Below are 14,620 nucleotides of genomic sequence, written 5' to 3' on the forward strand. Positions count from 1 at the left end.
CAGGGGTCCTGGGTGTCGCACCCCGACCGATCAGATACTGATGACCTATCCAGATGATAGGTCATCAGTAAAAAAAATTATATTGGAAACCCATATTAATTATAATAAATTATCTGTGTCTTCGGCTTCTGATAAGTGAGTGGTACTGCTGTGTTACTAGGTAACTGAGAAAAAATACATACCATAATACTGTGCTGTCTATCATCTTTCAGATTGAAGATTGGACGAGAAAGAATATTACGGCGCATTTACTCCGCTACCATCTAGTAGGCTGCCAAAAGTTACTTTTTGACGATCTTCAGAATATATCATCCTTAACTACAATTTCTGGTGGTACGATTAGATTATCTATAAAGAATGTAAGTCAGTGATTTATCTGCATTATCTGTGCAACCTCACACCTAACAGCTTTCTCAGGAGTGTAAAATGGATCCAGAGAATGATGGATGGGAGGTGTAACTGTGCCATGGATGTGATACTGTTTGATTCTGCAGAGATTAATGTTTAACTTAAAGGGAGTCTGTCTGCATTGTTGATGCAAAATGGCTGACAGACCTAGGTAGGGTCAGGGACAGAAGGTGATATGTACCTCTGTCCCTGCTTTTAATCAATGGAGTACTATAAAAATTAAGTTTGAATGAGGCAGACACTTCTACTGCAACTGCAGGGGAGAGGGGGCAGGGCACAGGCTTCAGACCCTTTAGCTTTATTCAGATTTTATGTTGTGGGCTTGAGCTAAAATAAATAAAAAAAATCAAGTTTCTCCCCATTTTCAGGTTTCTCAAGAGATGTTCAATTGGGTTCAAGTCTGTACTTTGCTCCATTCAGCTTTCCCTCAAAACTGACTAGTCTCCCTGTCCTAGCTGCTGAAAACACCCCCACAGCATAATGCTACCACCAATATGCTTCACTATATGGATAGTATTGGGCAAGTGATAAGCAGTTCCTGGTTTCCTCCAGACATGACGCTTAAAATTGAGGACAAAAAATTCAATCTTGGTTTCATCAGACCAAAGAATCTTGTTTCTCACAGTCTGAGAGTCCTTTAGGTGCTTTTTTGAAAACTCTAAGCGGCCTTTCATGTGTCTTTTACTGAGTAGCAGCTTCTTCATGGCCTCTCTTCCATATAGCCCAGATTGATAGAGTGATGCGGTAAGGACTGACCTTCTGGAAATTTCTCCCATCTGCACACAGGATCTTTGAAGATCTGCCAGTGAACATTGAGTTCTCGGTCACCTCTTTCACCAAAGCCCTTGGTCATTTCAAACTTTTTTTCATTTCAGAATTGTGGAGGCCACTGTGCTGTTGGGAACTTTCGGTGCAGCAGAAATGTTTGTACCCTTCTCCAGATCTGTGTCTTCCTACAATTGTGTCTCTGAGCTCTACAGACAGTTCATTCCTCCTCATGGCTTGGTTTTTGCCCCAAAATGCATTGTAAGCTGTGAGACCTTATATAGGCGGGATGTGTCTTTCTAAATCATGTCCAATCAACTGAAAATACCGGAAGTAGACTCCAATCAAGATGTAGAAACATCTCAGAGATGATCAAAAGAAATGGGAGGCCCCAGAGCAAAACTTGAATACTTATGTCCACACATAATTTTAGTTTTTACATTTTAATGAATTTTAAAAAATGTCTAAAATTCAGTTTTCACGGGCGGAGTCGAGCAGCGGAGCTAGATGCACTCATGTAAGTGAGCTTCGCTGTGGATCGCTGGAAAGCAGACATCTTAAGCTATTAATTACAGCTTGGAAATAGGCAAGGCCAGGAGACATAAGATGAAGGACACCCCTGGTTCTCAAAAACTAAGCTCCAGGCTCGAGAAATTCTTGAGGAAAGCAGAGTCGGTGCCGACGCGCCAAGAAAACAAGATGGCACTGGGTAAGACACCACGCCAATCAAGAGGAAAAGCAGATAAGTCTGAGAAAGAAAGGGAGATATCAGAGATGAGAGACCCGTCTCCAGATCATTTATGAGAATGCTGCTAGCAGAAGCTACGGACCATTTGGTTCAAAAGCTAAAGGACATGCAGAAAGATCTGCTCCAGCTGGGGGAACAAGTTGAGGCCTTAGAGTCTAACCAGACAGCGCTGATTGAGTTCAATACAGCGGTGACCCAGAACTTGGACACGGCTCAAGCTCACATCAACACTCTCTACAATATGATAGAGGATAAAGACAACAGAGGGCGCCAAAATAATCTCCGTCTGAAGGGATTTCCCGAATCCATTCCAGCGGATTCCATCATGACGGACTTTTTTACCTTGTTGCTGGGGGCTGATAACACAGTCGACCTTACCATGGACAGAGCGCATAGGGAACTGCGCCCTCCACCTAAGCTTAACGAGCCGTCCAGAGACATAGAGTGCTGGCTGGCAAACTTTCAGGTGAAAGAGAGGATTCTGAAAGCTGCTCGACTGGCGCCTTTCCTCACATTTGCAGACTCTGCTGTGTCCATCTATCAGGACTTCCTAACTAAAATGTATTAGTCCTCACTAACTCTGCAGAAGTGACGTTTGTTAAGACCATTGCTAGAGGTTCTCAAGGAAAAGAAACTGACATACCGTTGGTTACATCCCTTCGGCCTCCTTATAAACCTCCCGGATAAGAAGCTAGTCGTCAGGGCCCATGGAGACCTCCCCAGAGTGTATACTGCCTTAGATATCGAGGCCTTGCAGGTAGAAGATTGGAACCCTGCGAGGGAATTATCATCCTTACCGGAGCTCCCAATCATAGAGCCGTGGTCACCTGGAAGCACGCTGAGACACAAGAGGAAACACAGAAAGCTGTCTCCGAACCATCTCCAAGCTAACCCGGACTGAGGTACTGGCAGGCTCTCTGCTATATTTACAAGCCCCAGAACCTAGCCGTTGTTGGAGTCGCTACCTCTCTAGGGGCCTCACCCTCAGTAAGTCAGCTGAGAGAGGCTCCCTAAAAGTCCTAACCAGGGACTAGCCCTTTGTTCTAAGTTGCACTTATCGTTGTTTTTACACTCATTTGATCTGCAAAGTTGATCCCTTTACTACAATTTTATTTTCTATTTTTATTGTTGGGTTTTTTTTTATGAAGGGATTTGCACAACATTTTCCTGGGGGGAAAGTTGACCATATCCCGAGCCTCCCCGATCTTGAAGGCCCGAATTACCTAAGATCCACCTCTCGACAGCTTACGTCCCTGCCCCCCCCCCCCCCCTCCAACTGTCTATGGATACTAAGTTACAGTGGAACATTGGTAGGATGTTATATATGTTTTTCATTTCACTCTTGCCTGGGACAACCCGGGATCAGTTAATACCTGTAAGTAGGATGATTAATATGCTGTCCTTTTTATGCTTTGTTATTTTATATGTTTGGTACCCCCCCTCCCCCGCCCTCTCCCTTTCCCTGTCTATTCCCTCCAACTCACCACTTTATATGCAAGGAAACAATTTGGCTATAGCTAAAGTTACCTACCCAAAGAAACAGATGGAGGACCTATATAATGTATTTTCTGCATATCGCTCTCCCAACTGTTCGTTATGGCATCTATAAAACTTTGTTCCTATAACGTGAGGGGGTTGAATGCGTCATCCAAGAGAAGCCAAATATGTCATATGCTACATAAACAGCATGTAGACGTAGTGATGTTGCAAGAAACTCATTTCAAGGCTGGGCATATTCCGCACCTCGACCACCTAATAATATACAACCAATGGCTTTATAGCGCTTCAGCAGAGTCCCACACTAAAGGGACTAGTATAGCGATCCATAATAAACTTCTCTTTGTGGTGCGTTCGACCCTCTCAGACCCTTTAGGTCATTATATATTTATTAAGGAGGTGATCGGTTCTCAAATGTGTACCTTTGGCAACTTGGTATGTTCCTAATGATGGTCAATCCACCTGGATGTTGTCAACTATCTCACTATTTCCTGACTTCGCAGAGGGTATTGTCTTCTTGGGAGGTGACATTAAACTGGCGGCCCTGGAACCTCGAATAGATACATCTAAAGTAACTTCAGCACTTTCCCAGGTAACCCTGAGGAGAGTGAGGACATCCCTACACCAGATGGGCTTGACAGATATTTATAGGGTGATGCACCCTGCGGATAGGGATTACACGTTCTACTCTACAGCGCACAAATTATACCAGAGATTAGATTATTTATTTGTCCCCGCCCCTCTCTTGCCCCAATGTGTTTCTACCTCAATAGACTCCATTCTCTTATCGGACCATGCCCCGGTTTTCTTAGAGTTCCTCATTCCGCAACTCACAACGAGCGAATTCCGCTGGCGCTTGAATGAGACTTTACTGGATAAGCCGGAGCATTTAGCCGATATTAGAAACCTCCTGGAGGAGTATTTCACTCTAAATGATTCTCCTCAACTACTGTCAGGGGTCATCTGGGAGGCACATACAGGGAGTGCAGAATTATTAGGCAAGTTGTATTTTTGAGGATTAATTTTATTATTGAACAACAACCATGTTCTCAATGAACCCAAAAAACTCATTAATATCAAAGCTGAATATTTTTGGAAGTAGTTTTTAGTTTGTTTTTAGTTTTAGCTATTTAAGGCTACTTTCACACTAGCGTTCGATCGGATCCGTTCTGAACGGATCCGATCATAATAATGCAGACGGAGGCTCCGTTCAGAACGGATCCGTCTGCATTATTTTGGCATATAAAAGCTAAGTGTGAAAATAGCCTCGGACGGATCCGTCCAGACTTTCAATGTAAAGTCAATGGGGGACGGATCCGCTTGAAGATTGAGCCATATTGTGGCATCTTCAAACGGATCCGTCCCCATTGACTTACATTGTAAGTCTGGACGGATCCGCACGGCCAGGCGGACACCCGAACGCTGCAAGCAGCGTTCAGCTGTCCGCCTGTCCGTGCGGAGGCGAGCGGAGCGGAGGCTGAACGCCGCCAGACTGATGCAGTCTGAGCGGATCCGCATCCATTCAGACTGCATCAGGGCTGGACGGAAGCGTTCGGGTCCGCTCGTGAGCCCCTTCAAACGGAGCTCACGAGCGGACAGCCGAACGGTAGTGTGAAAGTAGCCTTAGGGGGATATCTGTGTGTGCAGGTGACTATTACTGTGCATAATTATTAGGCAACTCAACAAAAAACAAATATATACCCATTTCAATTATTTATTTTTACCAGTGAAACCAATATAACATCTCAACATTCCCAAATATACATTTCTGACATTCAAAAACAAAACAAAAACAAATCAGTGACCAATATAGCCACCTTTCTTTGCAAGGACACTCAAAAGCCTGCCATCCATGGATTCTGTCAGTGTTTTGATCTGTTCACCATCAACATTGCGTGCAGCAGCAACCACAGCCTCCCAGACACTGTTCAGAGAGGTGTACTGTTTTCCCTCCTTGTAAATCTCACATTTGATGATTGTTCAGATCAGGTGAACAAGGAGGCCATGTCATTAGATTTTCTTCTTTTATACCCTTTCTTGCCAGCCACGCTGTGGAGTACTTGGACGCGTGTGATGGAGCATTGTCCTGCATGAAAATCATGTTTTTCTTGAAGGATGCAGACTTCTTCCTGTACCACTGCTTGAAGAAGGTGTCTTCCAGAAACTGGCAGTAGGACTGGGAGTTGAGCTTGACTCCATCCTCAACCCGAAAAGGCCCCACAAGCTCATCTTTGATGATACCAGCCCAAACCAGTACTCCACCTCCACCTTGCTGGCGTCTGAGTCGGACTGGAGCTCTCTGCCCTTTACCAATCCAGCCACGGGCCCATCCATCTGGCCCATCAAGACTCACTCTCATTTCATCAGTCCATAAAACCTTTGAAAAATCAGTCTTGAGATATTTCTTGGCCCAGTCTTGACGTTTCAGCTTGTGTGTCTTGTTCAGTGGTGGTCGTCTTTCAGCCTTTCTTACCTTGGCCATGTCTCTGAGTATTGCACACCTTGTGCTTTTGGGCACTCCAGTGATGTTGCAGCTCTGAAATATGGCCAAACTGGTGGCAAGTGGCATCTTGGCAGCTGCACGCTTGACTTTTCTCAGTTCACGGGCAGTTATTTTGCGCCTTGGTTTTTCCACACGCTTCTTGCGACCCTGTTGACTATTTTGAATGAAACGCTTGATTGTTCGATGATCACGCTTCAGAAGCTTTGCAATTTTAAGAGTGCTGCATCCCTCTGCAAGATATCTCACTATTTTTGACTTTTCTGAGCCTGTCAAGTCCTTCTTTTGACCCATTTTGCCAAAGGAAAGGAAGTTGCCTAATAATTATGCACACCTGATATAGGGTGTTGATGTCATTAGACCACACCCCTTTTCATTACAGAGATGCACATCACCTAATATGCTTAATTGGTAGTAGGCTTTCGAGCCTATACAGCTTGGAGTAAGACAACATGCATAAAGAGGATGATGTGGTCAAAATACTCATTTGCCTAATAATTCTGCACTCCCTGTAAAGCGGTGGTGAGGAGTAAGCTGATTTCCTTGGGCTCCCATCTTAAGAGACAAAGGGAACAGGCAATTCAGGAATTGCATAAGAAGATATCCACTCTGGAAATGAGCCACAAAAAAAACACTGACGGAGGAGGTACTTTCACGCCTAGATGTCACGGCGGACAAGCACTCAGACACACAGAAAAACCAACAACCAGGCTCTGAGCGAGAAGCAGGGAAAGGGTCACCTCCTAGCTAATCCCTGACCTCTCTCCCTGCACTGCTCAGCCCACAGGCAGACCTTGGTGGCAGGAATGCTGTGTCCTCGTGCCTGGGCTAATACACCCTAAATTCCCTGAGATGGTGAAAAGGGGAAATAGGAGCAGCCTGCTCGCACAGAACCTGGATGGGAGAGATGATACCAACACAACTAAAACAGCAAACAACAAGAACAGAAACCACACTTATCTTATCAGAGCTGGGACAGAAAACCTTCCTTCCTTGCTTGCTTCCTAGGCCAGACTTATTTCTACAACCCGCTCAGAGCACTGGAATTGAGAGCCATTTAAACTAATGACCCCACCCAGTGCACCTGATGGGAGGCGGATCCAGCACGACTCCAAAACAAACACTTAACACGTGCTGCTATTTTTGCCAAAGATCAGAGCTAAAAATCTCTTAATTACCCGCACTGCTAAGCTATATCTATCTTCCCGCTTTTGTTACTATGCATATGCCGATGCCTCGAGATTCATGCTCTCACAAATTAAAAAGCGTAAAGCTACATCCTACATACACTCTATCAGAGGTACACCCGGTCATATTTTCTGCAAATTAAGAGAATACTCACTAGATTCCTGTGGCACAATGGGAAGCCTCGCTTGCCCCATTCTCTGATTTCTCAACCGTGTTCAAAAGGTGGATTGGGTGTCCCTAATTTTCACATGTATTATAAAGCGGTCAAGGGGATGAGAGGGCTGGAGTGGCTCAGGGATGATGGTGAAAGGCCTGACCTCCTGGCAGAACAAGCAGGTATGCTAGTCCCCCTCAGATTGTTGCTGCTGAGTCCCTCAAGGTATAAGCGGATGGCGAGTGCTTCTATGGATCCTCTAACTAGGGCTATAGCAACAACTTGGCACACTGCTCTTTCTAGTAAACTATTGTCTCCTACCCTCTCTCCCCTACTGCAAGTGAGAGATGTGCTGAAAGACGCCCCAACGCAGTTCCAGGCCACCGTTACAGAGACCAATAGAAAGATATGCACCCCGATAGTGTATCTTTATTCTGACAGGAAAATGAACCTAGAGTCACTACAGCAGTCATATGCGATGTGCTCATTTACCCATTTTCATTTGGTGCATGTGATACACTATTTAAAAGGGAGACAACCTTCGTCAAGTCATACTTCACCAACTGAGTTTGAATCTATGGTCTTATCCCGTAGACCAGTGATGGTAAACCTTTTAGAGACAGAGTGCCCAAACTGTAACCCAAAAATCACATATTTATTGCAAAGTGCCAACACGGCAATTTAACATGAATCCTACAGTCCCATAGTATTTCTTCCATGTACTTTATCATTTAGCTATAGTAGCCTGCCTACATTCAATGTGCTGCCTGTGCTGATGAATGGCAGAAGTCTAAGGCATATTGGTATACCATAGAATTTTTCCAGGGTGCGGGTGCCCACAGAGAGGGCTCTGAGTGCCGCCTCTGGCACCCCTGCCATAGGTTCGCCACCACTGCCGTAGACCCCCTACTAAGATAATATCCAATATATACGCATCAATGCTAGAATACAATAAGCCGCATACCTATAGTTTTTTTTATCTCATTGGGAGCAAGCGCTTATGCACACAAACGTATTTACTTTCCGCTTCCGTTCCGTTTTTTTTGCGGACCATATGCGGAACCATTCACTTCAATGGGTCCGCAAAAACAACGGAGGGTACTCCCATGTGCATTCCGTTTCCGTATTTCCGTTCTGCAAAAAAGGAGTGCATGTTCTATTGTCCGCAAATCATTCAAGTCAATAGGTCCGCTAAAAAATACGGAACGCACAGGAAACACATCCGTATGTCATCAGTATTTTTAGGATCCATACGGTAGAAATGCTATGCCCAGCCCATATTGCTCATGTGTTTGATGATTAATAAGTTACTGTTTCTGTTTCCGATCCACAAAAAACAGCTCGCATACGAAAACCATACGGATATGTTTTGTGGAATAACGGAACAGAAGAGGACTTAAATCAGAGAAAAAAAAATCTCAGATACGGAACAACGGATACGTGAAAAACGGACCACAAAACAACAATGGTCGTGTGCATGAGCCCTTAGAGACATCCTTTACCCCAGGGAGCTGACATATATGCTGGCACTCCTAAAATAGCAAGATGTGTGCGTCTACAAGAAAGCTACTATAAGATCTTGACTCGATGGTATTATGCACCAGTGAGGTTACACAAAATTTTTCCTGCAACCAGCCATTTGTGTTGGTGATGTGGGAAACAACGCCTTCCCAGATGTGTTGGTGATGTGGGAAACTTTTTCCATATCTGGTGGCTTTGCCCTTCTGGGAGAAAATAGAGGAGACCTTGACTGAGATCTTTGGGAGCCTTATTGGGGTTATATGAGGGGGTGACTTTGATGGCGGATAAGAAGCGCCTGGGTCAACACATCTGTGTAGTGGTGATTGCAGTAGTAGCCTCTTATTAGAAATCAGAGTTGACTCCCCCCTTGTCACTGTAGCAACTGAAATGCAATCAGGTCTACAGATTAGAACAAATAGCACATTCGGTTGTGCGTACCCCTCACCTATTCCAGACTGGAGACGATATAGACACCTTGCCTTAACAGAATATATTAGTTAATAGGTCCAAGCCTTATAGACTGATAGTCCCTCATGTGAGATGGGGAACCCACTAAATCTCCATTATAACCGCACCCCACTCCCCCTTCTATCTCTCCCTACCCTTCTACCCCCCCTCCCCAGTTAGTGTTGTTACATAAGTATATGTTACATAAATATGTTTCTAAGCTGCTCACAATAGTATTATAGGAGGAGTTATGCAAAAAAAAAAAAAGAAAGAAATATAAATATGACCCCCACAAGAATTATTCAAAAAGAAAAATATGCCCACAGAAAAGACTAGTGTGACTGGATATACCGTAATGGATATTTGGGCATAACAAAGGGCAAATTGTGTACAGGTGATATCATATAAACACACTTAGATGTGGGCTGATTTTTATAGTTACTCATGGTTCCCGAGGTTTGATAGTGATGCAGCTTGCTGGAGTTACTCAAGTTTCCTTTGATGTGAGAAAAGCGCCCACCAGGGTATAATGTCACAGGAGAAGTGTTGTCGAGAGATGACCTGTCCCTGTATGCTATCCCTGCCTAGAAGCGGAGCACCCGCCCCGAAAGGGGCGACCCCCACTTCTCGGTGGCTAAACCCTCAGAAATGCCCTAAGAAACATAGAAACATAGAATGTGTCGGCAGATAAGAACCATTTGGCCCATCTAGTCTGCCCAATATACTGAATACTATGGATAGCCCCTGGCCCTATCTTATAAGAAGGATGGCCATATGCCTATCCCATGCATGCTTAAGAAGCCCTGGATAGATTGTCAAGCTGAGCCCCGACACGTTTCCCAATTCAGGATAGCAATGGTTCATCAGGGGACATAAGGTCACAGATGGTGACTACAAAAGATAAAATAGGCGCAGATGTATGCCAAAAACTCCCTCTTTTATACTCACTGTATTCCCTGTGTTTGAAAATGGCACTCCTTGCGGGACATGTCGTGCCGGAAGGAGGTGAAGCTACACATGCACACAAACAGGCCTCATGCACACGACTGTTTTTTTTCACGGTCCGAAAAAACGGGGTCCGTGGGTCCGTGATCCGTGACCGTTTTTTCGTCCGTGGGTCTTCCTTGATTTTTGGAGGATCCACGGACATGAAAAAAAAGTCGTTTTGGCGTCCGCCTGGCCGTGCGGAGCCAAACGGATCCGTCCTGAATTACAATGCAAGTCAATGGGGACGGATCCGTTTGAAAATTGAGCCACAGTGTGTCATCTTCAAACGGATCCGTCCCCATTGACTTACATTATAAGTCTGGACGGATCCGCTTGCCTCCACACGGCCAGGCGGACACCCGAACATAACTTGAAGCGTCCCCATCACCAAGGGAACGCCTCTACGTTAGAATATACTGTCGGATATGAGCTACTTCGTGAAACTCCTTTCCGACAGTATATTCTAACACAGAGGCGTTCCCATGGTGATGGGGACGCTTCAGGTTAGAATACACTGCAAACTTGGTACAAGACTGCCCCCTGCTGCCTGGCACCACCCGATCTCTTACAGGGGGATATGATAGCACAATTAACCTCTTCAGGTGCGGCACCTAAAGGGGTTAATTGTACTATCATATTCTCCTGTAAGAGATCAGGGCTGCCAGGCAGCAGGGGGCAGACCCCCCCCCCCCTCCCCAGTTTGAATATCGTTGGTGGCACAGTGTGTGCCCATCGCCCCCCCCTTCCTCCCTCTATAGTTAAAAATCGTTGGTGGCACAGTGTGTGCCCATCGCCCCCCCCTTCCTCCCTCTATAGTTAAAAATCGTTGGTGGCACAGTGTGTGCCCATCGCCCCCCCTTCCTCCCTCTATAGTTAAAAATCGTTGGTGGCACAGTGTGTGCCCATCGCCCCCCCCCTTCCTCCCTCTATAGTTAAAAATCGTTGGTGGCACAGTGTGTGCCCATGGCCCCCCCCTTCCTCCCTCTATAGTTAAAAATCGTTGGTGGCACAGTGTGTGCCCATCGCCCCCCCTTCCTCCCTCTATAGTTAAAAATCGTTGGTGGCACAGTGTGTGCCCATCGCCCCCCCCCTTCCTCCCTCTATAGTTAAAAATCGTTGGTGGCACAGTGTGTGCCCATCGCCCCCCCCTTCCTCCCTCTATAGTTAAAAATCGTTGGTGGCACAGTGTGTGCCCATGGCCCCCCCCTTCCTCCCTCTATAGTTAAAAATCGTTGGTGGCACAGTGTGTGCCCATCGCCCCCCCTTCCTCCCTCTATAGTTAAAAATCGTTGGTGGCACAGTGTGTGCCCATCGCCCCCCCCTTCCTCCCTCTATAGTTAAAAATCGTTGGTGGCACAGTGTGCGCCCACCATCGCCCCCCTCCATCTCCCCCCCCCCCCATCATTGGTGGCAGCGGAGTTCCGATCGGAGTCCCAGTTTAATCGCTGGGGCTCCGATCGGTAACCATGGCAACCAGGAAGCTACTGCATCCCTGGTTGCCATGGTTACTTAGCAATAGTACAATTGTAGAAGATTCATACTTGCCTGCTGCTGCGATGTCTGTGACCGGCCGGGAGCTCCACCTACTGGTAAGTGAAAGGTCTGTGCGGTGCATTGCTAAAGAACTGTCACTTACCAGTAGGAGGAGCTCCCGGCCGATCACAGACATCGCAGCAGCAAGCAGGTAAGTATGAATCTTCTACTATTGTACTATTGCTAAGTAACCATGGCAACCAGGGCTGCAGTAGCTTCCTGGTTGCCATGGTTACCGATCGGAGCCCCAGCGATTAAACTGGGACTCCGATCGGAACTCCGCTGCCACCAATGATGGGGGGGGGGGGAGATGGAGGGGGGCGATGGTGGGCTCACACTGTGCCACCAACGATTTTTAACTATAGAGGGAGGGAGGGGGGGCGATGGGCACACACTGTGCCACCAACGATTTTTAACTATAGAGGGAGGAAGGGGGGGCCATGGGCACACACTGTGCCACCAACGATTTTTAACTATAGAGGGAGGAAGGGGGGGGCGATGGGCACACACTGTGCCACCAACGATTTTTAACTATAGAGGGAGGAAGGGGGGGCGATGGGCACACACTGTGCCACCAACGATATTCAAACTGGGGAGGGGGGGGGTCTGCCCCCTGCTGCCTGGCAGCCCTGATCTCTTACAGGAGAATATGATAGTACAATTAACCCCTTTAGGTGCCGCACCTGAAGAGGTTAATTGTGCTATCATATCCCCCTGTAAGAGATCGGGTGGTGCCAGGCAGCAGGGGGCAGTCTTGTACCAAGTTTGCAGTGTATTCTAACTAGAAGCGTCCCCATCACCATGGGAACGCTTCTGTGTTAGAATATACTGTCGGAAAGGAGTTTTCACGAAGTGAAAACTTAGATCAGAAAAAGCTTTTATGCAGACGGATCTTCGGATCCGTCTGTATGAAAGCAACCTACGGCCACGGATCACGGACACGGATGCCAATCTTGTGTGCATCCGTGTTCTTTCACGGACCCATTGACTTGAATGGGTCCGTGAACCGTTGTCCGTCAAAAAAATAGGACAGGTCATATTTTTTTGACGGACAGGATACACGGATCACGGCCTCGGCTGCAAAACGGTGCATTTTCCGATTTTTCCACGGACCCATTGAAAGTCAATGGGTCCGCGAAAAAAAACGGAAAACGGCACAACGGCCACGGATGCACACAACGGTCGTGTGCATGAGGCCTAACACACATACTATGTGATCAGGTGGAGAGTCTTACTGATAGGAGGCCATATACATGAGTGATGTGTCTCCAGGACCGGTCTCATACAAAATAACGCCAGAGTTTGCGCACCCACCAGAGAAAAAGTCTACTTCCGGTGAACGAAAAGCACTTTCGGTCTGTGGAACGCACAGGGGAGCGCTATGGAATGCAAGCAACTGAATATAGAAAATAAGTTGCCATGCACGTTAAAGGTTGTTCTACTTTCATATGTTGAGTTAAAGGATAAGAAGGGAGATATCTATAATCCCCGGATCCCTAGATTGATTGTTATAGATGTACACTGGTAACCTATCCTGGTCACATACAATGGGCAGATTAACTAGTGTACAAATTCAAATAGACTGACCAGACTATTATTAACAAAACCAAAACTATACAGAAGCAAGGGAGAGATTAGAGAAAAGAGGCCCAGGGGAGACACTGTTTTGAGGAGGTGTATCCACTGGGCCTCTTTGCAGAGGATCCTCTTGTCCCAATCACCACCCCTAGGGGATCGCCAGATCACCCCAATTACTTGAAATTTAAGTGTCCTATAGTCCCCATTATGATATTCAAGGACATGGTGTGCTACAGGTTTGTCACAATGGTGACTAGTGTCTCCAAGATAATCACCTACCCTCCATCTCAGTTCACTCTTCGTTTTACCGACGTAGTTTGAATTTGAAAAATCTCGCATTTGATAGGTGATACTAGTGGAAAGGTGGATTTAAAGATCATAGGGCAGCAGATACAGTTAGCCATCAAACTGAAAATAATTGTGTAAAAGAATGAACTCAAGGATTTCCAATACATAATGATTATGGGTCCTATATTGTATACCCCTGCTTTTTAGAAAATATTCAGTTGCCTCTAGACCACACTGGTGTGGTATGCTGTTGTACAATGCTTCCACATCTATAGAGGCAAGGTATATACTGTCATCCACTGTAATATTTTCAATTTTCTTAATGAGATCTGTAGTATCTAGTATATAAGATGGAAGAGATGATACGAAGGGGCTAAGAATCTTGTCTATGTATACACTACTATTTTGTGTGTTTATGGTATCACCTGTACACAATTTGCCCTTTGTGATGCCCATATATCCATTACGGTATATCCAGTCACACTAGTCTTTTCTGTGGGCATATTTATCTTTTTCAATAATTCTTGTGGGGTCATTTTCATTGTTTATTAGAAACTATTAAAAGTTTTAAGTTTAGTTTTTTTCTTTTTCATGTGAATAAATATGTTTCTGCATAATGCCATGCCTTGCCTTTTATGTAGACTATCCATTGTCTTGGTAATAATTGCAACTATGCTATGTATATGCTTGGAAACGTACATCTTACATTGTATCTGAGACATTTCTCGTTCAGTGGCATGTCAAAACATTACTGTGAGATTATGTACGGTTTGTCATTTTGATTATGATGTCTTAAATATTTCATTTTTCACTTCCTATTTATGGGGTATTGCTTGCACATTGATGGGTGAGAAGCTTGAAATTGTTTGATTTTAGCACAAGGCCACAACATAACAAAATGTGAAAAAAGTGAAAGGGTCTAAAGACCTTCCAAATGCACTGAATGTCTGTCAGCAGTTTTGCATCAACCATACTGCTGACAGATTCCCTTTAATTCCTGTAAAAC

The 14,620-nt window shown here is 45.5% G+C and overlaps 1 protein-coding gene across 1 annotated transcript in view; it reads left to right on the forward strand.

Moving 5' to 3' along the window:
• STAB1 (stabilin 1) overlaps positions 1-14,620 on the forward strand; it is a 318,385-nt gene that overhangs the window by 213,623 nt on the left and 90,142 nt on the right. Inside the window, exon 48 of the mRNA XM_044300459.1 lies at positions 213-359. Within this exon, the coding sequence (XP_044156394.1) occupies positions 213-359 (147 nt within the window). The remainder of the gene's footprint in view (positions 1-212; positions 360-14,620) is intronic.

The sequence above is a fragment of the Bufo gargarizans genome, chromosome 7 (assembly GCF_014858855.1).
Source record: "Bufo gargarizans isolate SCDJY-AF-19 chromosome 7, ASM1485885v1, whole genome shotgun sequence".
NCBI classification, from domain to species: Eukaryota; Metazoa; Chordata; class Amphibia; order Anura; family Bufonidae; genus Bufo; species Bufo gargarizans.